The sequence below is a fragment of the Pelodiscus sinensis genome, chromosome 3 (genome assembly GCF_052426305.1).
Source record: "Pelodiscus sinensis isolate ZL-2025 chromosome 3, ASM5242630v1, whole genome shotgun sequence".
In the NCBI taxonomy this organism is placed as follows: domain Eukaryota; kingdom Metazoa; phylum Chordata; order Testudines; family Trionychidae; genus Pelodiscus; species Pelodiscus sinensis.
Genome location: NC_143054.1, coordinates 192,910,253 through 192,933,752, shown reverse-complemented (window position 1 = coordinate 192,933,752; position 23,500 = coordinate 192,910,253). Strand labels below are relative to the sequence as shown.

At 42.1% G+C, this 23,500-nt stretch overlaps 1 protein-coding gene across 12 annotated transcripts in view; it reads left to right on the top strand.

Moving 5' to 3' along the window:
• The window catches only part of PLCB4 (phospholipase C beta 4), a 333,392-nt gene that overhangs the window by 195,904 nt on the left and 113,988 nt on the right, over positions 1-23,500 (top strand). For all 12 annotated transcript variants that reach the window (XM_075925708.2, XM_075925695.2, XM_075925700.2 and 9 more), the window contains 5 exons: positions 732-812; positions 1,122-1,181; positions 4,436-4,579; positions 18,857-18,936; positions 20,608-20,661. In XM_075925708.2, coding sequence (XP_075781823.1) covers positions 732-812; positions 1,122-1,181; positions 4,436-4,579; positions 18,857-18,936; positions 20,608-20,661 — 419 coding nt within the window. The remainder of the gene's footprint in view (positions 1-731; positions 813-1,121; positions 1,182-4,435; positions 4,580-18,856; positions 18,937-20,607; positions 20,662-23,500) is intronic.

Below are 23,500 nucleotides of genomic sequence, written 5' to 3'. Positions count from 1 at the left end.
GGCTTTTTGTACCCCTTAAAAATGACTGACTGGGCACAGCATGATGTGTCCTTACCTTTCATTTCTGACATTAGAATTGTTGGGGGGGTGGGGGGGAGACATGGGTTTTTTAGTTCGGTTTTAGTAAGTCTGGCCTGATTGTTTGTTAATCTAATCTATGTGGTTTACCACTTCTTCCCAGTTGCTTTGCATACTGATCTCCTCTCCCACGCTAACACTCTGAAATATTATTGTGTGTACTTTGTAGAAGTTCTTCTACGAGGTTCCTACTTGCATGAAAACACTTTTCTTGAATCCCAAATACAATTGCAAAATGTGGTGGTTTGACCCAGCGTTGCCAGTTCTTGCAAGCCTCACAATATTTGGTGAGGTTCTTTTTGGAAGCCTGTGATTAGGTGAGAAAATCAGCTTTCATTTCGAAGGAGATGTTTCTAGCCCTTGTAGCTATGGAGCAAGGCCTGAAAAGAACTGAGTCTTCTGTAATGTCTCAAAACCGAAAAGTCAAATAAAAACCGTTCTAATATTTTTGCTTCAATCGTGAGATTTTTAAGCCTTTCTCATGATTGCTGGGGACTGATTAGTTCTGAATGTTTGAGATTGGCAATACTGCAAATGTTGTGTGAAGGCAGGTAGGGAAAATGTAGAAGATCTTTTGTTTTGAGCGGCTGAGTAATGCCTGACAGTTTTTGTCAACATCACCAACATATTTTGTTACATTTCCCTCCCAACAGGAGTCCTTTGTCTTTGAACCAAACTGTCTCTTTCAAGTGGATGAATTTGGTTTCTTCCTGAGGTGGAAAAGTGAAGGAAAGGTACGGTAAAGTGATCCTCTGCCTCTGTTGCACTTAGTTTGTTTCCTGGCTAATTTTTAATCACTAAAATTGCAGGTAGTTTGTAACTGTTTACAGTAAGATAGCTTGGCTCCTGTGTTCTTAGACGTTACGTAAGTGAAATTCTTGACAGGTTATTAATTGATGTGAAAAGAAAATACACTGTTTTGTGTTAATTCACTTGGGATTGCATGCAAGGATCATTTGTTTATTTTTGCTTTACTTCCTATTTGGATCTGCACTGTGTTTTGCCAGACCTTTGAGCTCACATGCTTTCTCTTGCCATTCCAGGAAGGGCAGGTATTAGAATGCTCCCTGATCAACAGTATTCGTCTTGGAGCTGTACCAAAGGTACTCTGTAATTAGATTATACTGTTCTTTTAAACAAAGAGTGTTTAAAGCAAAGTGGGGAATGCAGTGCAGCTTATTACAAAATACTGCCAATGCGACTTCCTTATAAAATCATGGCCTAAAACATTTAGCTTTATGATTAAGTGATTTTATTTTATTTCAATGTCAAGGTTTTGTAATCTGGTAATGCTATTTTAGTGCAGACCTTCCAAGAGGCTGTGAAGTCTAGACACTAAATAGTAAAAGGATTGTGTCAGATGTTTAAAAGCATTTTTAAAACTATCAAATCATCATGTTAGAAGGCTGAAAATATTTTCTGGTTGATTTTGGTTCTTGTTCATTAAGATTTGTGTTCCTGTATTTCACTGACGTAGAAATTAGGAATTTTTGTTTACTTCCTGATTTTAGACACTTACATTATTAATTATGTCAGGACAGCTCTGGGACTTGTTATTATTAACTTCTGTTTCAAAGGGAACCTGCAGAGGGACAACTTGAAGGTGCTACAGAAATCATAGCTTTCAAAACATTTTCTAATTAGAGCTGTCCATTATTTGCAGTTAACTCATGCGGTTAACTCAAAAATAAATTGCAATTAAATTTAATAACAAATAATCACAGTGTTAAACAATAGAATATCGACTGAAATGTATTAAATATTTTGGAGATTTTTCAATATTTTCAAATACATTGGTTCCTATTATAACACTGAATACCATGTGTACAGCTCTCTTTATATGGTTTTTATTACAGATATTTTACACTATAAAATGATAAAAGAAATAATATTTTTCAATTCACGTCATACAAGTATTGTAGTGCAATTTCTTTATTGTGAAAGCATAATTTACAGATGTAAATTTTTTGTTGTTACGTAACATCACTGAAAAACAAAACAATGTAAAACTTTAGCACCTACAAGTCCACTCAGTCCTACTTCTTGTTCAGCAAATTGCTAAGAAAGGCAAGTTTGTTTACATTTTGGGGAGAGAATACTGCTCACTTCTTATTTACAAAGTTACTTGAAAGTGAGAACAGCTGTTTTCATAACACTTTCGTAGCTAGCATTGTAAGGTATTTACACGCCGGAAATGCTAAACATTCGTATGTCTCGTCATGCTTCAGTTACCATTCCAGAGAACATGCTTCCATTCTGATGATGCTCATTAAAAATAATGCGCTAATTAAATTTGTGACTGAACTTCTTGGGGGAGAACAGTAGGTCTCCTGTTCTGCTTTCCCCTCATTCTGGCTTACATTTCATGTGATAGAAGTCTCGGATGATAACCCAGCACATATTGTTCACTTCAAGAACATTTTCACTGCAGATTTGACAAAATGCAAAGAAGACATCAGTGTAAAATTTCTAAAATACTTTTACAGCGCTCTACCTAAAGTTTAAGAATCTGAAGTGCCATCCAGAGTCTGAGAGAGACAGGGTGCGGAGCATGCTTTCAGAAGTCTTAAAAGAGCAACACTCCAATGTGGAAATACAGACTCTGAACCACCAAAAAAGAAAATCAGTCTTTGGCATCTGACTCAGATAATGAAAATGAACATGTGTTGGTCCATACTACTTTGGATCATTATTGAGCAGAACCCACTTTTAGCATGGACGCATGTCCTCTGGAGTGGTGGTTGAAGCATGAAGGTATGCATGAATTTTTAGTATACCTGGCAAATAAATATCTTGCAGCATGGCTATAGCAGTGGCATGCAAACAATTGTTCATTGTAAATAAGAAGTAGGAAGCATTATCTCCCATAAATGTAACCAAAATTGTTTGTCTGAGTGAATGGTGGAGCAAGAAGTAGGCCTGAGTGGACTTTCGGTTCTAAAGTTTTACACTGTTTTATGATTACAGTTATTTTCGTACACAACTCTGTTTGTAAGTTCAACTTTCTTGATAAAGAGATTGTTTAAGGTGAACTGAAAAAATACGATTTCTTTTATTTTTACAGTACAAATATTATTAATAAAAGTAAAGTGAATACTGGACACTTTGTATTCTGTGTTGTAATTTAGACCAGTATATTTGAAAATATAGAACACATCCAAGGAAATGTAAATAAATGGTACTGTAATATTGTTTAACAGTGTGATTAATCGTGCAATTAATTTTTTTAATTGCTTGACAGCCCTGTTTCTAATATAGATTTCTTTTGAAAATGCATCTAGAATTTACAAATCTTTCTGAGTTGAAATTTAGACATAACGGCTTTGCAGAATTTTGCTATTTAATTGTCCAGAATGACATCTGTTATTAGCAATGTCAAATACAGCCGCTCCGGTTGGACTACCTTCTACTTAAAAATCATAGACTTTTCACTTTAAAGCTATAGTTGTATTATTTAGTTCTCCTGCAAGGTGATAGGCTGAAATCTCCAACCAACAAAGTAGATTGTGGGCTGTGGCAATACAGACTGCCCCATGGTGCCCCACCAAGTGGAGCCAAGGTGTGTGTGGGGCCTGGCTCTGTGCTCCCCAGAAAGAGAGGAGCCTTGGGTGGAAAAGTCAGGGCCCAGGGCAGTTCGCCTTTAGTGCCACCCAGACTGTGGCACTGCCCCCTCCTCTAGTCCTCAGAGCAGTGGAGAGGGCCCAGCTTGATACTCCGGCACCCCTGTGGTAATTCAAAGGGGCTTGGAGCTGCCAGCTGCTGCTGCCGCCACTATCAGCAGCCGAGAGCTCTGTCCCCCTTCAAAACACTGAGTGCTAGGGAAATTGCCCCATTTCCTCCCATGTCAGTGGGCCTGGTCTACCCAATACATTTCAAACTTCTTCTTCACATACCCAATGTCTATGGATACTTCAGTCTCCAGGCGTATTAAATCTGTGGCTCTTGACTGCCAGCCATAGTATCAAAGAGCTGCTAAGAAATGGAAAGAAATCAACTGCTCATTCCGTGCAACTAATCTTGGTCACTGCTGAGGTGGACTGGATTTAGAACGAGTTAAGAATTTCCATAAACTATTACAGTCCTTAAAAGTCATCCATTTCCCTCCTCCGTGAAAGTAATTTTCTGAAATGGGTTTAAAATACTGCAATTATCTCTCTGCTCTTATGATTCAGCCACATTCAGTAATCATTAAATTCAATTTTTTGTCCCCCAATCATGCCCAATGATTCTAAATGAAAGAACTCATTTAAGGTGATTGAGAAGTATTTACAGTCCTAATGCATGTGAACCTGAGCTATGTCTTTAACTTAGTCTTAGAGTACTGCACGTCTAACAAGTGGTTTGTTCCTTTTAACAGGATCCCAAAATACTAGCTGCTCTTGAGACTGGGGGAAATTCAGAAAATGAGCTGGAAGGACGGATAGTGTGTGTCTGCAGTGGCACGGATCTGGTGAACATCAGCTTCACGTACATGGTAGCAGAAAATGCAGACCTAGCTAAGGTATTCCACAGTTAAACAGCACCTAGGTGTGTGTGGGTGGGGTTCTAGCCTGCATTGAGTCACATGCTGCCAAAAATGTATTGCTACAGGTACTTGAGCTGGCTAGAATAAAGTTAGCTCAGATGTTTCCACTTGAGTTGCCATCAAACGTGTTTTCTCTCTATGGGTACGTCTAGACTACCGCGTTTTGTCGACGGAAGTTTTGTCGACAGATACTGTCGACAAAACTTCCGTCGACAATTTGCGTCCAGACACATGGAGTTCTGTCGACAAAGCAAGCCGCTTTGTCGACAGAACTCCGTAGTCTGGACGCAGTGTTACAGGCAATAACACCTTCTGTCGACAGAGTTCTGTATCAGGCAGCAATGTAGAGGAGAAGAAGAGGTGTAAAGCTCTTCCTCGTGCCAGCGGTCAATGCCACAGGGTGCAGTGTCAAGAAAAAGCAAATTTCACAAAAATGGCGGCTTCTCCACCTCTGTACAGGTGGGTAGAAGGAGCTGAAGTCAGGAAAGAACTCTGCTTCTCCTGCCCTGCTTCATTGCACTGGTGAGTGTAGCTTCGCTGGCACACCAAGGAAACCCTGCCATGACAGCTACAGACCTGGCACAAGTTATTTCCCCTTCCAAGCAATGAGGAACATGAAAGGCAAATTTGTGACTCTGGGGGCGGGGGGGGTCACAATCTGCCATCTGCTCTGCTCCGGAAGCAGCAAAACAATCTGCTGCCTCTTGCTCAGGACTCATGGCAAAGCCACGGTGAGGCTGTAAAGATCCTGCTGTGTGTGTTCCAATAGTAAGGGTTTTCAACTGAGAAGTTATTTGTCCCTTCCTAACATGGACAAAATACAAAGCCGCAGAGCAAAGTGTGACTTTCTCCTGCTGTTCATGTGAGTCTTTAGCACAGCAGAAGGGAGAGAATTCTTTGAAAAAAGAAAATTGCATGGTAGAACTACAACAATAGAAGAGGATGGAATAGTGTAAGAAACTTAAATTTCTTACAGGTACTGTCCTATCGCAATCCAGGTCCCTGCCAGCTCTTTCAATAGCTCCCTGCTGGCTTTTCCTGCAGCTCAGCCAGTTCTTGCCAGAGCTGCACAGTGGGGCAAACCCCCTTATTTTCACCTCTGCTACAGATCAAAGAACAAGTTGACAGTGCACATCTTCTTCCCCCCGTCTTAGCTCTGCATATAGTCCCAGTGCAGTTTTAAAATATTAGTGCTCTGAAAGAGAAAGAAATGAAGAAATAAAAGACAAAAAAATATAAGTATGGTGGAAGTAATAGGGCCATATGAGGAATGTAGGCAGAGCCCTACACATGGAAGGGGGAGATTGTGAGATCCTAGCAGACGGGGGAAGGTGGAAGTGGGGGGCACACAGGGGCTCTGGTATAAGGGAGAGGTGGGATCTGGGGACCATGGCATGAGTGCAGGAAGAGGCGAATACAGATGCACTGTTACATTGTTTTTGATGGAATAAAGGGGCTCACAGAGTCCAGGGTCTTAACCATGTTGACCATATCACTGAACAACACTAATTAGCAAAGTAAGATTTGAGGTTTTGGAATGCAGAGCCTTCAGCCTGCTTATTAGCATAGAAAACACAATAAAAAATTGTTTGAAACTTTTATTACAGATACAGAAAAAGAAGAAAACATAGTGAAAGCATTTGAGATGTACAGTATTAAAAAAGGCTTTTGTTTTAACAGCATGCCTGGTTTCTCATTCGCTATAGAGAGTCTTTAGAAGGGGCAAAAAACCTTGTTTGAGAGTCTCTCGGATGGGATTAAAAATAATAACTCATCTGGTTAGAAAGAACTGCAGGCATTATCTAGTCTGGCCCACACTACCTTGATGCATGGTTGGCTGTGTCTAAACCATCCAAGGTAGATGGTTATCCAGCCTCCTAATGAAAACCTCCCTAGCAAGCTTGCATAAGCTAGGAAGTTTTTTCCTGAGATTTAATCTAAATCGGCTATGCTGTAGCTTGAACCTGCGCTCAGGGACAAAAAATCCCCAATTTTTCTCCATCTTGGTTCTGGCAGCTTTTCATTATGTGAAGACCGCTATCATATCCCTCTTCAATCTTTTCTTTTCCAGACTAACCATATTCAGTTCCTTCAGCTTTTGCTCATACAGCTTGCATTCCATCTACCTGACCATCTTGGTTGCTCGCCTCTGGATTCTTTCCAGTTTCTTTGCATCCTTTTTATACATTGGTGACCAAAATTGGACACAGTCATAGGCACTGATTTTATGGGTGCTCTGGGGCTGGAGCATCCAAGGGCAGTGGGGGGGGGGGGAAATAGCTTCACTGATCAGTGGATCTATACGGGCCTTGATCTTTTTTTTATTGTCTGACCTATTTGATGAATTACTTCTCGTTGTCTCGAGAAGGAGCCATTTCTTGCCAGCTGTTACTCTTTTCTTGCCTGGGCTTTCCTGATTTTGTCCCTACATACTTAGGCTATTCCCATGTATACTTCCTTAGTTAGTGATATGCCCCTTCCTTCTATTTCCTCTATGATTTCCTTTTGGTTTTCAGACAGCTAAAAAACTCCTTGTTCAATCACAGTAACCTCCTGGGCTCTTCTTATCTTTCCTCAATGTCAGAATAGCTTGATGTTGAATCTCTATCGTTACATCTTTCATAAACTGCCAGCCCCCTTCAACTCCTTTTCTTCCTAATTAGTCTTTCGGTAGGACCTTGCCTAGTATTTCTTTGCCTCTGTTGAAATTTACCTTTCTGAAGACTAGTGTCCTTGTTTTGCTGCTTTCATATCCTCATTTACATAGTATCTTGAATTTTATCAGATCATGATCACTTCCTCCCAAGTTCCCAACTGCCTTCCATGTTCGCAACTAATTCATCTCTGTCAGTCAAAACCAAATCCAAAATGGATGACCCCATCGTTCTGTCTTTAACTTCATGAATAAAAAAGTTGCTCCCTACACGTGCTAAGAATTTGAGGCACGCATTATGTTTTTGCTGCAGTAGTCCTTCCAGCAAATACAAGGAAGTTAGAATCCCCGATTAATGCTAAGTCGTGTGTGTTAGCTAATCTTATTTGCCTGCTTGTAGAATGATCAGTAGTCTTCTTTGGGGAGTGAGGAGAAAGAGAAAAGTCAGTTGAGATTGTCTGGAGCTGTTGCTGCTGTTAAAGAGCTATCCCACATCACAGAAGTAAAAACAAACACAAAATGGAAGAGAAAAACCAGCAACCTCACTTGCAGAATCTCACTGCTGGAGAACCACAAGCATAGTGCATGGTCTTTGTCAGCTGCTCTGAGACCTGGCTAACTTCTACCAGTGGCAGGCTATTTAGGGCATTGCTTTTAGCTGTGTTTGTGGTCACAGGCACACAGCAGTGTTGCAAAATATGCAGTCTGGCTGGCTAGCTCTGATGCTTATTAAACCGAAGGGGAAAAAAAAGATGGGGAAGGAAAATGACATCGGAGGGAAAGGGTGAAAGGATGAACAAAGTCTCCTATCTCAGCCTGAACCTAGAGAGATGGCAGTGTCATCTGAATCCTTCCCCGTCTCTGGCCCAGTCCTGGTCAGAACATCTCTCAGGATCAGAACAACAGAGGTCTGATGATGTTGTGGAGGCTCCAGGAGATAGTGAAGCTAGTGGCCATAACAACCAAGCTAGTTCCTTTCAGACCACCTGTCTCTCAGTCCGACAGTTCCCAATCAGTTAATTGGTTTCCCTAGCTCTCTTTATGTGGCTCCAAAAGATAAAGATAGGCAGCACAAACTCTCCCTCATTATTTTGATAATCAAATAGGCTAATTTTAGACACATTGATTTTGGTTCACAAATACTTTGAGTCTGATCAGTGTAGTTTTTTGTTTGGACTAATTCAGGCTGTCTCTTCTTTTTGCATCTGTTCCCATTAATACTTGTTATGGATTATGATGATGATTGATACATTTTAACTACTTTTGCACCGTAAAGATCACAATGTGGAGAGGTCAATCAAGCACCAATGATTTGCAAGAGTATGCAGAGTCCCCAAGATGAGGTAGCACGTGGAGGGTTACTGAGGGACCCTGAAATGGAAGAGCATGGGAGAATAATACCCAGAGAGCTGGTGGAGGGGGGAATGGAGGAACCCCTGGGATGTGCTGTATGGTCGGCCTACAGCAGCAACAGTGTGTGTTACCTTAAATGTCTTGTACCTGCCACTGTGTAACTTTAACCAGAGATTTAGGTTCTCCATGTGGAAAGATAAATTACAGCTACATAAGAGTAATATTTGTGGTGTCATCTTTATACCAGTGAAAATGAGATTCTCATTTCCATTTTGGAGGTAGAGTTGGAAAAATGATGTACAAAAATGGCTCAGGATTCTGAACTGAAGTATGGAGGTATAAACCTAGAGCACTGCCACTGCACTCAGCATAACTTACACTAGACTCATCCTGTATTCCTAACATGACTCTTTGGCTGGCAGAGTTGGCCTATTGAACTTCATAAACCCGCTTCATCAAGTGCATAGAGGTCTCTGATTTCATCATGGCTCAGGGTTCATCTTAAATTACTTCATTTACCAGGTAGCTTTTTTGTGTCCTGGTCTACACACTGGGTACCCTATTCTGGCAGTGCAAAGGTAGGCAGAGGGAGAACTCACCTAGTGCAGGAGTAGGGATGTAAGTGACTAATCAACTGTCGGATAAGCAGAAGCTTGTCAGCTAGTCAACACACTAGTCGACTAATCGCTCCCCCCTCCCCTTGCTGAGGCAAAAAGAGGCAGCAAGGGGGGGCAGAAAGAGGGGGTGCTGGAGGGAGATGGCTTAAAAGCCAGTGCCTCCCCCCCAGCTCCATGGGAGGGGCCAGCGGTACAGCGGCAGAATTCCAATTTTGAAATATACAGGAGACTCCTCTGGGGCTCTTGTACATTTCAAAGATTGAAACCCCATGTGGAGTCTGGAGGCTCTTGTACATTTCAAAGGCAGAATGCCACACTAGTCGTTAGTCAAATAGTCGATGGAAATCCCACTGACTATTCAGTTAGTTAATTAATCGAAATTTAACATCCCTATGCAGGAGTAATATAAGGCCCTGTCCTAGGGCAGTCTGGGCTGCAAAGCAGCCAATATGCAGCTCACACCAGGCTACCATAAATTAAAGCTTCACTTGCAGTAATGACTATGGTGGGCTCTACAGTAGCCGATGCCAGGTTTCTACTAGACCCAGAAGGTCGGCTTACGGCATGCAACTTCAGCTAGGTAAATAATGTAGCTGGGGTCGACATACTTTAATCCAAGCTTGGTGCTGTCGCCACAGTAGAAGGTCAACCGGTGCCAACTGGAGGCACCCTCAGTGTTCAATTTAGTGGGTCTTTACTAGACCCACTAAATTGAAAGCCAGAAGATCAATCTCCAGTGTGGTAAGTATAGAAGTGGCACTAGAGTCCCAGAATTTTCACCACCTTTGCTCACCCTCTTTATTTCTGGAGATGTGTGACATGGACTCTAACCTTAACATTTTTAACATAAAAGAGAAACAACATTCATGATTTTATTCCAGTTCTTCATTTTTAGTCTGCTCTGCACTAAGAATAAATCACTAGTTGTGAGACTAGTGAGCCGTGTCTTCACTGTTAAAAAACGATGCATTTTATCTCAGGGTGACAAGCGTGAGTTATCCCCAGGTAAAAACACAATGAAAACAAAACTCTTTGGTTTGACCAGCTGGCAAGCTAGGCAATGTTAGCACTACTGTCTCCCAGCCTGAGGTTGGCCTTGACCTAGTTTACTTCGCATCTTTTTCAGCTGGGAAAGCAAGGCTGAAAGTGACATTGATGGCTAAATAGTGTCACAAGAATGAATTGTTAACAGGCATCCACTAAAATACTTTGGTAATACATTCTCTGTCAGATAGTTCATATGTAAATTCAGTGATTTTTATTACTATGCTTATGCTGTCAGAAATCTTGGCTATTATTGTTTGTATTATAGCACCTAACATTCCTCGTGATGCTAGGTAGCATACAACCCAGAACAAAAAGACAGTCCCCTTTGGTATGTGTTACTAACACAACAGGGGAAAATAATGAGATAGATTCATCCTGATTGTAAGGTGGCAAATTCTGTTAATTATATTTGTATTAATTTTGTTGCTTTTCATAACAGTTTAATCCCATTCAGTATAAATGAGAAATAGAGCTGTAGAGTCAATTTATCAGTAGCTATTCTTACTTGCTAGGAGTAGCAATTTTAATTTTAGTTACATTCTAAAAGGTTTTGAACATTAACATGTAAATTGATACCAATTTGTAAATTTGTATGGATTTACAAAATAGTTTTCAAGAAGATGCCACATCAGCCAACTAACCCTGCAAACCTTTTGTGCAAATAAACATAGAGGAAGTAAGCTCAATTTCACAATCAACAGATTTTAATAACAATTGGTATGAATAGTATATTGCACATTAACTTTTATTATTATCTGGTTAATAATACACTTATGGAAGAAAGAAATACTGGAAATACAGATGATCAGAAAGCCTGCTACTCTGGTTTTCCACACAGAGCACTCTAGAGAAAGGATCTGCTTTTCAGTGCAGCAGAGAGATAGTCTGGCTCTGGAAAATGATCTCCGTGTAATGCCAGGGGGTTTCATTTTAATAATAATTTGAAAAAGAGTGATGATATGCATCAAAGCAGGAAGGTCACAAGTACAGCCAGAGACACTGGGAACAGAAGCAGATTCCCACAGCCCTATTAAAGAAAAATACAAAACTTCATTGTATCTTTGTTTGCTTTCTCTTGTTTTACAAGCATGTGCATTCTAATGCTAAACTACCTCTGGAAAACTGCAGGACATATCTGGAAAAGACACTGAAAATCTGCTTCTTTTGTCCCTGTCAAGAAATAATCATTGGTGATTTAGGCCCCAGTCCTGCAAACATTTTTAAGTTGTTATATATCCAGAAACTATTGACTTTGGTAAGATTTCTCAGGCACTTTAAATTAGCCATGTGTTTAAGAGTTTTCAGGATTAGGGCCATATTCATATTTTATGTTGAAAGCTTGCATTCAAAAGGAATCATGGTTTCTAACCTTTCGAGAAAGTTGATTAAATCTTGTTGTAATATTCAGTCAGCTGGTTTCTTATAGCTAGAGCACAAGACTGGAAGTTAGAAGTTATACAGTCTCTTCTCCACTTCCTGCCACAGTCTTCCTGTGGGAGCTTGGTGAAGCCACTTAATTTCTTTGTGACTCAGCTTCTCCTGCCTGGAAAATGGAGATAACACCCACCCACCACTCAAGAGTGCTGTGAAACAAAGTTCAGAAAATTTTGCAAAGTTACTCAGATAGAAGGTCTTATAGAAGCATGGTGGTTGTTTATTATTATTCATAATAATAATAATAATAATAATAATTAATAGTGTTATGTTCATCGCAATTGGATTACTTTATTTTCTGCTTGGTTTCCTGCATTTTCAGGTGTGCTTATGTATCTCCTTAGTTCTTGCACTGTGGTGGAATGTGACTTATGGTGTCTAGTTGATATGGTAAATAAACCGTTCCACAGAATCACAAGACCGCAGTACACAACTGTTGCTTCCCCCATTCAGGGGCTGCATACTGCTGCTGCAGCACCAATCCATGTTAATGCCATGTCCATGAGACAAAGTCAATATCATAATTTTCACTTATTGGCCGACCTTTACATTGTATATGGAAAAAGGCATCCGGGATCTTTGTTGTGTTTATTTCACTCTTTTACATGGCTGGAAGTGTTACTGCACGACTTTCAATGGCCCCAAAACCTCCCTGCTGGTTTTCACAAGCCACAAAACATGAGGGCCCATTTTTCAGTGTGAAACTCAACCAAACAGCCTGATACATTTGTCTCAATGGCTGTTGACACTGTTCCCGCAGATGCAGCCAAACGGGTGTAGGTCCAGTTGGTCTTATGCTCAATATGCTGGGAAAACTCCTCACAGCAAGAAACGTTCTGTTAATAAGTGGAAGCAATCTGGACTCATCAGACTGCTTGCCACATGGCATGTTTGTGCTGGCTGGGACTTCGCAGCTGAAATTCTGGAATTGGGGGGGGGGGGGAAGCCCTTTGAGCTTCTAACACAGCATCAGTAGCAACGTACGGAAACTCTTTTCTGCCATGGGATGAATTTTACCCAATCCCTAGTCTAGTCCCCTTTGGTTTGCTTCTTCAGCAGCAACAGGGATGATCATCTGTACAAACGTGACCTGTGAGGCTGACTGGACACCCGAGTTGAAGCAGAGAAGATCTGTTGTCCTCTGTATCTATGGCTGAGGACAAAAAGTTATGGTTCTCTGCTAGTCTGCTGACAGTGGCAGAACGGGATTCTGAAACCGGCCCTTTCCCCAGAATAGATTCCCAAGCCACAGATAAGACCCAGAAGATGACCTCTTTAGTTTGTCAAATTAACCCCCCTTCTCTTCCCGTCCTAAGGATAGCCCCACAGTTGCCGTGGAAGTCCTGAAATCCGCGAGGAATGTAAATCACCCTGGTCAATAATCTTGGTGACTCTGGCGCTAAACAAGAGCTTAATATGTAATGCAGCTGCCTAGACAGTGCACCACCAAAATCCCTAAAATGATCTAGATACCCAGGGTCTTCATAGAACTACGTGAAACTGGTGTTTCCTCAGTGCGGCTGTGTTACCCTCTAGTGGCTGGATCGCAAAGAGCAGTGATGGGCAACCTAGGCTAGTGAATGGGCCTCATGAGTCACTTCAAAAAAGAGAGCCGCTTTTTTGAAAGAGAGCTCCCAGGCAGTCTGGATGTTTTGTTTCAAAAAAGCCCTGTTTGCATTCAAGAACGCCTTTTTTCGAAAGAACTCTTTTGAAAAAAGCGTTCTTCTTCGTGAAATGAGGAGTACCGCCATCGAAAGAAAAGCCGCGTTCTTTCGATTTAATTTCACAGGTCAAGTTTTTTCGAAAAAAGGCTACTTTTTTCGAAAAAACCCTGCGGTCTAGACACAGCCTGGGTGAGTTAATCAGCAAAAGCTGGAAGATAGGCTTCCCCACTGAGAGGCATTCGGCCATGCTGGCTGTTTAACAGAGTTAGTTAAGATATCTTCCTCCACATTTCAGGTGCTCAGTTGTTCATTCAGCTCTTCTTCCTGTACTTGCTGTGCCCACTGCTTTGTTTTTTCCATTTAGTTTCATGTTCATTGCTTCCCTAAGGTTAGAAGCTGACAGCCAGATTCCTCTCGTGCTTACATTGGAGTGGTTCAGGAATTACGCTGCTGTCCTGCTTTACTTGAATTCGGTATTTGATTTTTCTTCAGTGGCCTCTGTTCTTTCAAGACGTAATGGCTGAACACCAGGCAGCAGGTTTGACTATCTTTGTAGAGCGCTTGTTGTAATTTCACCATCATGTAACTGATGTAGAACAATTCAAATTGATAGTTTCCTGATAGCAGGGAAGAGGGGCTGTCACTTGATTCATGTATCCATTTTAAGCCTAGTCCATGGAAGGACATTACTGTAGGTGGGTATCACTGTGTCATTTGGGGTGTGAAAAATCCATACCCCAGAGGGATGCAGTTTAACCAACCTAACCCTTGGAGTACACCATGCTAATTGATGGGAAAATGCTACACTGATGGGAGAACTTCTCCTGCCAACATAGGCAATATCCTTACCAAAAAACATTGGTGCAGCTCTGCCATTGCAGTTTTTTAAGTGTAGACAAGACCTTAGGATGCTAATTAGGCTGTAGGAGAACTAAAAACACTTCTTTCTTTCTTCTTTTACAGAGACAACAATTTAGCCAGTCAGGGTGTGTCTAGACTACAGAGTTTTGTCAACAAAAGTGGACTTTTGTCGACAAAACTATACCTGCGTCTACACTACCACCGAGTTCTGTGGACATAACATCGACAGAACAAAGCAGTTTTGTCGACGCTGGTAAACCTCATTTTACGAGGCATAACACCTTCTGTCGACAGAGTTTCTGTCGACAGAAGGTGTTATTGAATGTAAACTGTCCTTTGCGTCTACACTACCATGTCGACAAAGCGACTTGCTTTGTCGACAGAACTCAATGTAGTCTAGACGCTCTTTGTCGACAGAAGTTTTGTTGACAGTATCTGTCGACAAAACTTCTGTCGACAGAAGCCTGTAGTCTAGACGTACCCTCAGTTTCCACTTGCTCTGGCAATGGGATGGTGACTGAAAAGCAATATATTTCTAGTGTTACATTTCCACAGTATATTCAGATTTTTTTTCATTTGGCCATGTAATCTTAACATTTATTTTTGTGCATAAGATTTCTGGCTCACAAGGATTTGATCCTTGGCCACCTGACAGATAATGTGAACTTTTCATGCACAGAGTGCAGACTCACTAAAGCATATGTCTAAATCTACGGGTAGTTCAGTTCTTCCTCCAGTGTCATATATGGCATAAACCTAGGAAGGTTGTGGAATCTATCATGGATGATCTAGACAGTGCTTGGTCCTGCTGTGAGGGCAAGGGACTGGACTTGATGACCACTTGAGGTTTCTTCCAGAGCTATGTGCCAGGGCAATCTATGTGCCAGGGCAATCCATTTTTAGTTAATTGGGGCAAGCTAGTAATTGTTGGGTAAAGTAGCCCAAGTAAAGGTTCTGTCTGGTACTACCTAGCTCCAAATTAAACCCAAGATGACAGATGCTCCAGTGTGGCACAGCTGCTTTGTGTTGCACAGAGCGGGTGGAAATCTAACCCAAAAGCTGGCATTAGCAATCCAGGGAGCATCACCCCAATGACAGGGTGTTTCTGCAGTGGTGTAGAAGTTCTCATGCTGCTACTTCGTCCTGTGTAGCATAGTGGTGTGGCTGCGGTGCCTTTATTGGCTTTGATTACATCCACTTACGTTGGCATAGTATAGCGCAGCCCCTGGCTGGGCTTACCTTTTGGGAAAGGGCTGTTTGAAAGTCCTTTCTAAGTGGGACTTAATCCTTTCACCAAGGATGTGCTGGATGGGTGATTTCATTGCTTAAGATGATTCATATACTTAGGGTTTTTCCAGTGGTGGTGCCCTTTGGCAGTTGTTTCTGATAAATATAAGCAGGGCTCGACAAATAATACAATCTGGCAAGTAGATTGTAATCCGGAAAAACCGGGTTCGGGCGATCTGCGCGTGCACAGAACGATCTGCGCATCCGCAGATCACTGCACAGTGCGGCTGACGAGCGGGGCTAGCCGCGGTTTGGCGAGCCCTACATATAAGGAAGTGCTAAGGACAGGAATTTGGTGGTGGGTATCCTTTAACATAGTTGCCTGAAAATCCAAGTTGACATGCATGTGTCTTTATTTCCTAATCCTGTTATACGCCATACTTCTACTGCCACCTGGTGGCATGACGTAGAAGAAAACGTATTTGTTGTTTTGATTGGTTTTTTTTTTTAAAGACTGTACGACATGCATTCTGTTACAATGTAGCTGCCCTGCAGTCATTTTTGCACACTGGCTTTTAAAATCACTTTCTTTTTGAAAGTCAAAAGATTTAAGAACTTTTTAAAAATGTCAGACAAATCCAACTCACATTGGGACAGGAAATGATATAGCAATGTTCATATAATGGTAATATCTCATTTTGATTAGGATATATCTAGGCCTTATGAGGGAAAAAGGTAATTGGTAAAATAGCATTTAAATACCACAGTGATAGATAACTGAGTAATAGCTGATAGACTACAGTACTAAAGTGTGCCACGTTTGCAGCTCTCGATTTAGTAAAACATTTTGAAGTTATTTTCTTTAGTCTTATTCACACAGTAGAAAGAAGATGAGAGAACCACATATGAAGTCTTTTCATCAGAGCTTTGGAATTTGTTTTTTGGGAACTCAGCATGATGCCTTAAAGTGGATTCAATGCTCCATTTTCAGACTTAATGAAATTATAATACACTACTGTGTAATTTCAATTTTTCCGGGAAAATTAGTTGAAACTATAGTAAAGAATAAAATTTTCAGATACATAGATGAACATAATTTGCTGGGGGAAAGTCAACATGGTTTCTGTAAAGGGAAGTCATGTCTTACTAATCTACTAAAGTTTTTTGGGGAGTCAACAAACATGTGAACAGTAGATATAATGTACTTAGATTTCCAGAAAGCCTTTGACAAGGTTCCTCACCAAAGGCTCTTAAGTTGTCATGGGATAAGAGGGAAGGTCCTCTCATGGATTGATAACTGGTTAAAACAGGAAACACAGGGTAGGAATAAATGGCAAGTTTTCAGAATGGAGAGAGGTAACAACTGGTGTTCCCCCGTGGGTCCATACTGGGACTAATCCTGTTCAACCTATTTATAAATGATCTGGAGAATGGGGTAAACAGTGAGGTGGCAAAATTTGCAGATAATACCAAACTGCTCAAGATAGTTGAGACCAAAGCAGACTGTGAAGAGCTTCAAAAAGATCACAAAACTAAGTGATTGGGCAACAAAATGGCAAATGAAATGTAATGTTGATAAATGTAAAGTAATGCACATTGGAAAAAATAATCCCAACTATACATACAGTATAATGGGGACTAATTAGCTATAACTACTCAAGAGGGAGATCTTGGAGTCATTGTGGATAGCTCTCTGAAGACGTCCACTGAATGTGCAGCAGCAGTCAAAAAAGCAAACAGGATGTTAGGAATCATTAAAAAAAGGATAGCGACTAAGACAGAGAATATCTTAAAACCATGGTAAGTCCACATCTAGAATCCTGCGTACAGATGTGGTCGTTTCATCTCAAAAAAGATAAATTGGCATTGGAAACGGTTCAGAAAAGGGCAACAAAAATGATGAGGGGTTTGAAATGGGCCCCATATGAAGAGAGATTAAAAAGACTGGGATTTTTCATCTTAGAAAATTGGACACTAAGGGGCGATATGATAGAGGTCTATAAAATCATGACTGGTGTGAAAAAAGTGAATAAGGAAAAGTTATTTACTTGTTCCCATAATGTAAGAACTAGGGGTCACCAAATGAAATTAATAGGTAGCAGGTTTAAAACAAACAAAAGGAAGCTTTTCTTCATCCAGTGCATGGTCACCCTGTGGAATGCCTTGCCAAAGGAGGTTGCGAAGACCAGGACTTTCACAGGGTTAAAGAAAGAGATAGATAAATTCATGGAGGTTAGGTCTTTCAATGGCTGTTAGCCAGGATGGGTAGGAATGGTGACACAGGCTGGGAATGGGTTACGGGGGAGAGATTGCTTGATGATTCACTGTCCTGTTCACGCCCTCGGGGGCATCTGGCATTGGCCACTGTTGGCAGACAGGACACTGGGCTAGATGGACCTTTGGTCTGACCCAGTATGGCTGTTCTTATGTTTTTATGTGGATGCAGCCACATAACACAGAGGGAGCTGCAAATGTGGCTCACATTAGTAAATCAGCTGAGAACCACTGGCCTGTGCAGCAGTCCCAGCACTATATTGGTATTACTGAGACAGAACTTGTCCTGACGCATCAAATTTCTGCTATTTTGGGGGCTCATCTTATAGTCCTTGCTCATCAATGTTTTCCATTGGCAGTTCCCATTAGTTTTAATTTTAGGGTCTACTTCGCAAACCTATTCAGTTCAAATCAGCGAAGTCTAGCTATGACCTACAGTTGAAAAATAGATTCTTATAAATAAATTACTGTTTATTATTAGGACTGTAATACTGCTGTTTGTGGAAAGAGTTCCGAATGGATGGTGGAATGCTTTACTTTGTAAGGATGAGAACTGGAAAGAAAGCATGATGGAATATGTAACAGGCAGTTAGATTTGGTTAGTCACATCACACACTTGCTGTGCCTCCCTGCAGTCTGCTATAGATAATTCATATTTTGCTTCATTTCTGTTCTAAAATAGAACCCAGTTAAATATGTCATCACATATTGTATAATGTTGCTTAGGAATAGCTAATATTGCCAACAGCGGCTGAAAGAGATTTATATTTATACTGTCTATTAATAGAGAGCCTAATAAATCAATCAGTGGGCAGCTTTCCTTTGCCGGCAATAAGTTGTTTTAATGGCACTAGAGATGCAGCATTTGTAGAGCAAGGGGCGGGTGGAAATGGAACCCAGCATTACTTTGTTTATTGAGGAATAAAATATTAATGGGTAATAGGCAGTTTGGATGCTGGCGCTGTTCCAAGGGGGTGTTGGGAGGGAGGCTTATAAGTCAGGTTCTCTGTATTTTGTATAGTTGCAGGAAACAGAGAAAAGCTGTTGTTTATAGTGTTGTCCTGCTTTTTCCCTCTTTTTGTTTTTCATAGCTGAAGTACCTGAATGTTTTCTTGTCTTTCAGCAATGGGGAGAAGGACTTGGATCCATCATACATAACTTTAGAGCTAACAACGTCAGTCCAATGACATGCCTTAAGAAACAGTAAGTCTCTTCTCTCCCTCTTTTTCCTCCTGCGTGTTTTCCTGGGCACATATTTTCCTATATGAACTTGGATTGTCCTTTCTTTTCTTGGCTGAAGAAGCGAAATTGCCAAAACAGAGTGCAGGAAAAATTCCCAGAGGCCAGGTCTACACTAGCACTTTTCAGTGCTGTAACCCTTTGGCTGAGGGGAGTGAAAAAAACACCCTCTCCCAAGCGCAGCAAATTACAGTAGTGTTACGCGCCAGTGTGAGCCAGGCTATAGCACTGGGAGCTACTCTTCTTCTTGCAGAGGAGGTTTACACAGAGCTCTTGGAGAGCTCCCTCCCAATGCTCGTGCTGTGGCTACACTTTTAGTTTTAAGCGCTGCCGCAGCAGCTCTGCCAGCTGCCTTTAAACCATAAAGTGTAGGCAAAGCCTCAGACATCAGCCTCCCCTGAGATGAATGTGTTAACCGCATTTAGGGTTCATTTTTCATTGTAACCATAAGAGCCTCTAGCTTGGTGTCTGCCTGAGAATGTGTAAGAGAGTTTACAAGAGTACATTTAATCTATTGAGGCTTGTGATTTTAATTATTGTCTTGTCTGTTCTTCCCTTGAGAGAGAGACTTCACCCCCATGGGCGATACTGCTTTTGGAAGTTGCATGCGTGTAGCAAGGGAGAGGTCTGTCAAGGGACGTGTGATTTTTTTTCTAATTATTCTGGGCTGAATTTTGCCTCTGGAGCACATTGTAGAACTGCACTGTAGAACTGCCCTGCTCCACAGGGAATGCTTAGGAAGGAGATGGAATATCTCCTGGAACTTCCCAGCATATCCTCTGTTTTCTTTCACCCTTTATTAGGTTTAACATACTTCCTGTCCCTTCTCCAGGCCACTGGGCAGGGTAGTGGTGCTGTGGTACTCGTCTCCTCCCTGCCCAGACCTGCTTTCTCTCTAGCAGGGCTACTCAACTTTGGAAGTCCCGGGGGCCACAATGATACTCACAGCACATGCCAAAAGCCACAATTTAAGCGTGGGTGCATATACATGCAAATATATGCAAATGGCTTCTTTCACACAATGCCATGGCACTTCTAACACCTCCTCCCTGGGGGTGAGAAACACTGACACCCCGAACCTGTCTGTTCCAGCCAGCCTGTCCGCTTGCATCTTTCAGTGCTCACTCCACCTTGGAGACGCCTCGCTGTTGTGGAGCGTGTTCCCAGTGGAGACCATGTTCAAAGGATCCCACCTGCAGAGGCTGCATGTTGAGCCCCGCGTAAACCCAAATTGCACCGCAGGCCGCATACAAATGGGCCACATGTGGCCCACAGGCTACGTGTTGAGTAGCCCTCTCTATAAATTCGAAAGAAGCAGCCCCTGTACCGTACCTGCAATTCTGTCTGGTCGCCACATAGCCTGCAACCAGCAGAGGGCTCTGTATTCCTTCCGCTACAATGCCTGCTTGCTTGCATTGTCAGGTTGAGTCTGGTCTGTTGATGGGATGTGTCTCCTGCCTTTGTGAGTTTCAAAAAAGGTCATTCATGAGTGGAGGACTAGAACTGCTCTTGGTCATGGTGTTCATTTCACAAAGACAGCAGGCACCATTAACCTGAGAAAAAGTAGCTAGAACCGCATTTTTCTTTAAATAAATAAATACAGTCTTAAAATTGTATTTTTTTTCTACATTTCAGCTGGATGAAGCTGGCATTTCTGACAAACACAAATGGCAAAATTCCAGTTAGAAGGTAAGCCCAATTGGAGGAGTTCAGCAACCTACCAAATACATTTCGAGTAATGTGTATCAAATCATATGGGTGATATGAATTAATATGTGTGTTAATTATATTTGTGTAATATTAGTTGAATACGTATAATATAAAACAAGGTGGGAACTAAGACGATTTTGTCATTTTTGTTCTGTTCCATCTTTTTAAACAGGAAAATCAGTAATGAAATCAGTAATTTTTCCTTATTAAGAGCCTTAATCTGTAAGGTGTTATAGAAGGGTGACTCGCGTGAAATCCATTTGGAGCTAAGGGTATCTGCTAGCTTATAGGAGTGCCCATGAGCTCCTACCTAAGCGTTCTGGCATGGGTTTTTCAATAGTTAGAAGACAAGTTGAAAAGGCGTTATCAATACCCGCATACAAATGCTTCAGACTATTGCACATAGAATAGCAGGTACGTAGGGAAATATGATTAACTGCAAAACTGAAAGAGGCTATTTTGCCAGAATGATTGTTGTGTTCATGGGAACTTTTTGAGTAATATTTATGCCAGGCACTATGCAACCCATGGCAGGCTTAGGTTACTTATTGCCAGAGATTAAAAAGGCAACTGTGGAGCAAAACAATAGATTTCTCTGTAAACAGTTGTCTGGCTGAGGTGTCTGAGGTTGCTTTTCCTTGCTATCTAGTTTTACAGCATTTCTCTTACACATACGTTCTCCAAATCCTGTCATACAATTTGCCTTCTGTCTTCCTCACGCAGAGAACTTGCTAGAACTAGGCCATATTGCACACTTCCATAGCATCTCCGGTGGGAAGGAGGTGGCAAGAAGTGCCGGGAAACTTGATGAGGGTCCCCTTGTGTAACTGCCTGCCAAGGGACTTTCAGAATGGGGTCTTGGGCACTAACAAGCAGCCAAACCCCAGACCCATAGAGCCTGCGCCATTGCCCCTTCCTTTCCTGCGGCAGCTTGGCTCCAACCATAAGCACAGATGTAGAGTGCACCTTACAGGAGTGAATGCTGCTGCAGTTTATTAACATATCAGCTTTCACATGGCCAGTCCCCTCCTGGTCCTTTGGTAGCAGCAAACATCCATGGGGCACTGTCTAAGTAACGCACCTGTGGCGGGGGATGTGCCGAGTAGTGGGGGCAGGGGAATGATGCTGTGTGTAGATCAACTGAAGACAGTCCAGTCCCATCGCTCTAGTGACTTAAAAATCTTCCTGCCAGATCCTCATCAGGGCTTCTGAGCCCTTCGTCCTCCCTCCCCCCAATAAGCTGTAAAAATGCCAAAGCCTACCTCTGCCACAGTTACTGGCTTTATGGGTTGGTGTTCAGAGGTAACAAGCAGAGCAGTTGTCTGGGGCCCCGTGCCACAAAGGCCCCACACAAATCTACGCTGCTTTGGCTTCAGGTCCAGGTGGTGGTTCTCAGAGCCCCAGATTTCAGTTCCATGTGTTGGGGCTATGACTTTCTATCCTGGACCCCAACAAGTCTAACACTGGCCCTGGTTGGCAGATCCCCTGAAAGCTGCACGCAGCCTCTCCCCCTCCCCCAATTGGGCCAGGACCCCTGGTTGAGAGCCACTGGTTTAAATGAAGTAACCATCTTGGTCAGTACCTATAAACAGCTCCCCTTAAAAGCTGTTCAATTCTGAGTCATGTGTTTTCCTATATTGGTACAATTTCTGTGTTGCGGCAACAAGATCTCCTGTTCTGTTCAAAACAAAATGTTTTTAGCACAGTATGCTAGTAAATTAAGTCTGCTCTCCTGCCATTGCTCAACTGAAGGCCAGTTCTGGTTTTAAAAAAAATGAACGAACCCAGCCTTTTGATGGAATAATTAATGTGCTGCCGATCCAGTGCCTGGATTTCACACATATAAGGTACTGCTAATGGAGTGGTTCCAAAGCAGACATTAACATTTAAGAATATTATGTGGATTTCAGCCGGCAGTACTGCCTTGAAGGGATTTTAGTTTCCGTATAAATCCACCAAATCATTTGGCAGCTTTTGACAGATCTAATCCTGATGTGGGCTATGAAAAGGGAAAACTCCTCTGTTGCTCAGATTCTCATCCTTCAAGGCTAAAGAGTGCAGCACTGGGCCTCTCAGAGAAATGTAGATGGCAGTGAATTGAGTGTCCTTCAGTGACATTTCAGACCCTGAGAAACAGAGCGTATGGTTTCATTGAACAGCTTTTGAACACTGTAACTTTGAATCCATTGACTTCACCCGGAACTTTAGGCTGCTCGTCTAGGTGTCTCTTACAGGGTGTGCCAGCCCTTTTTGAGGGCTCATTAGAGACGCCACTGGTGTAAACACTCTCTTTTCCAGCTCTTATTGGGGAGAATATGAGAGACGGTCACTGAGCAAAAGGAGGGGTTGTCAAGGAAGCAGTTTAAGGTTAAAGGAAAGGAGAACCCAGCCTGCTAACTGTTTAGGCCTCTAGACCAGAGCTTTGAGGGGTAGATGACATGGAGGTTCTCTTCCTCTCTCAGCAACGAGGCCCCAGTGAGGACAAAAAGCCTGCCAGGACAGTAGTGCCAGATTCCAGCAAGGCCTGCTCGGTGTGGCGCTAGATACTGGTCTGTCAGGTGCCATTCACGGAGCAGCTTTGTCTGCATGTCCCTAGAGTCCTGCTAGATGGGCTAAGCAGGGTTTTCCTCCAGAAGTAGTTTCCCTGCAGAGGGATAGCTCAGTGGTTTGAGCATTGGCCTGCTAAACCCAGGGTTGTGAGTTCAATCCTTGAGGAGGCTATTTACAGATCTGGGGCAAAATCTGTCAGGGATGATATTTGGTCTTGCTATGAAGTCAGGGGACTGGACTCAATGACCTTTCAAGGTCCCTTCCAGTT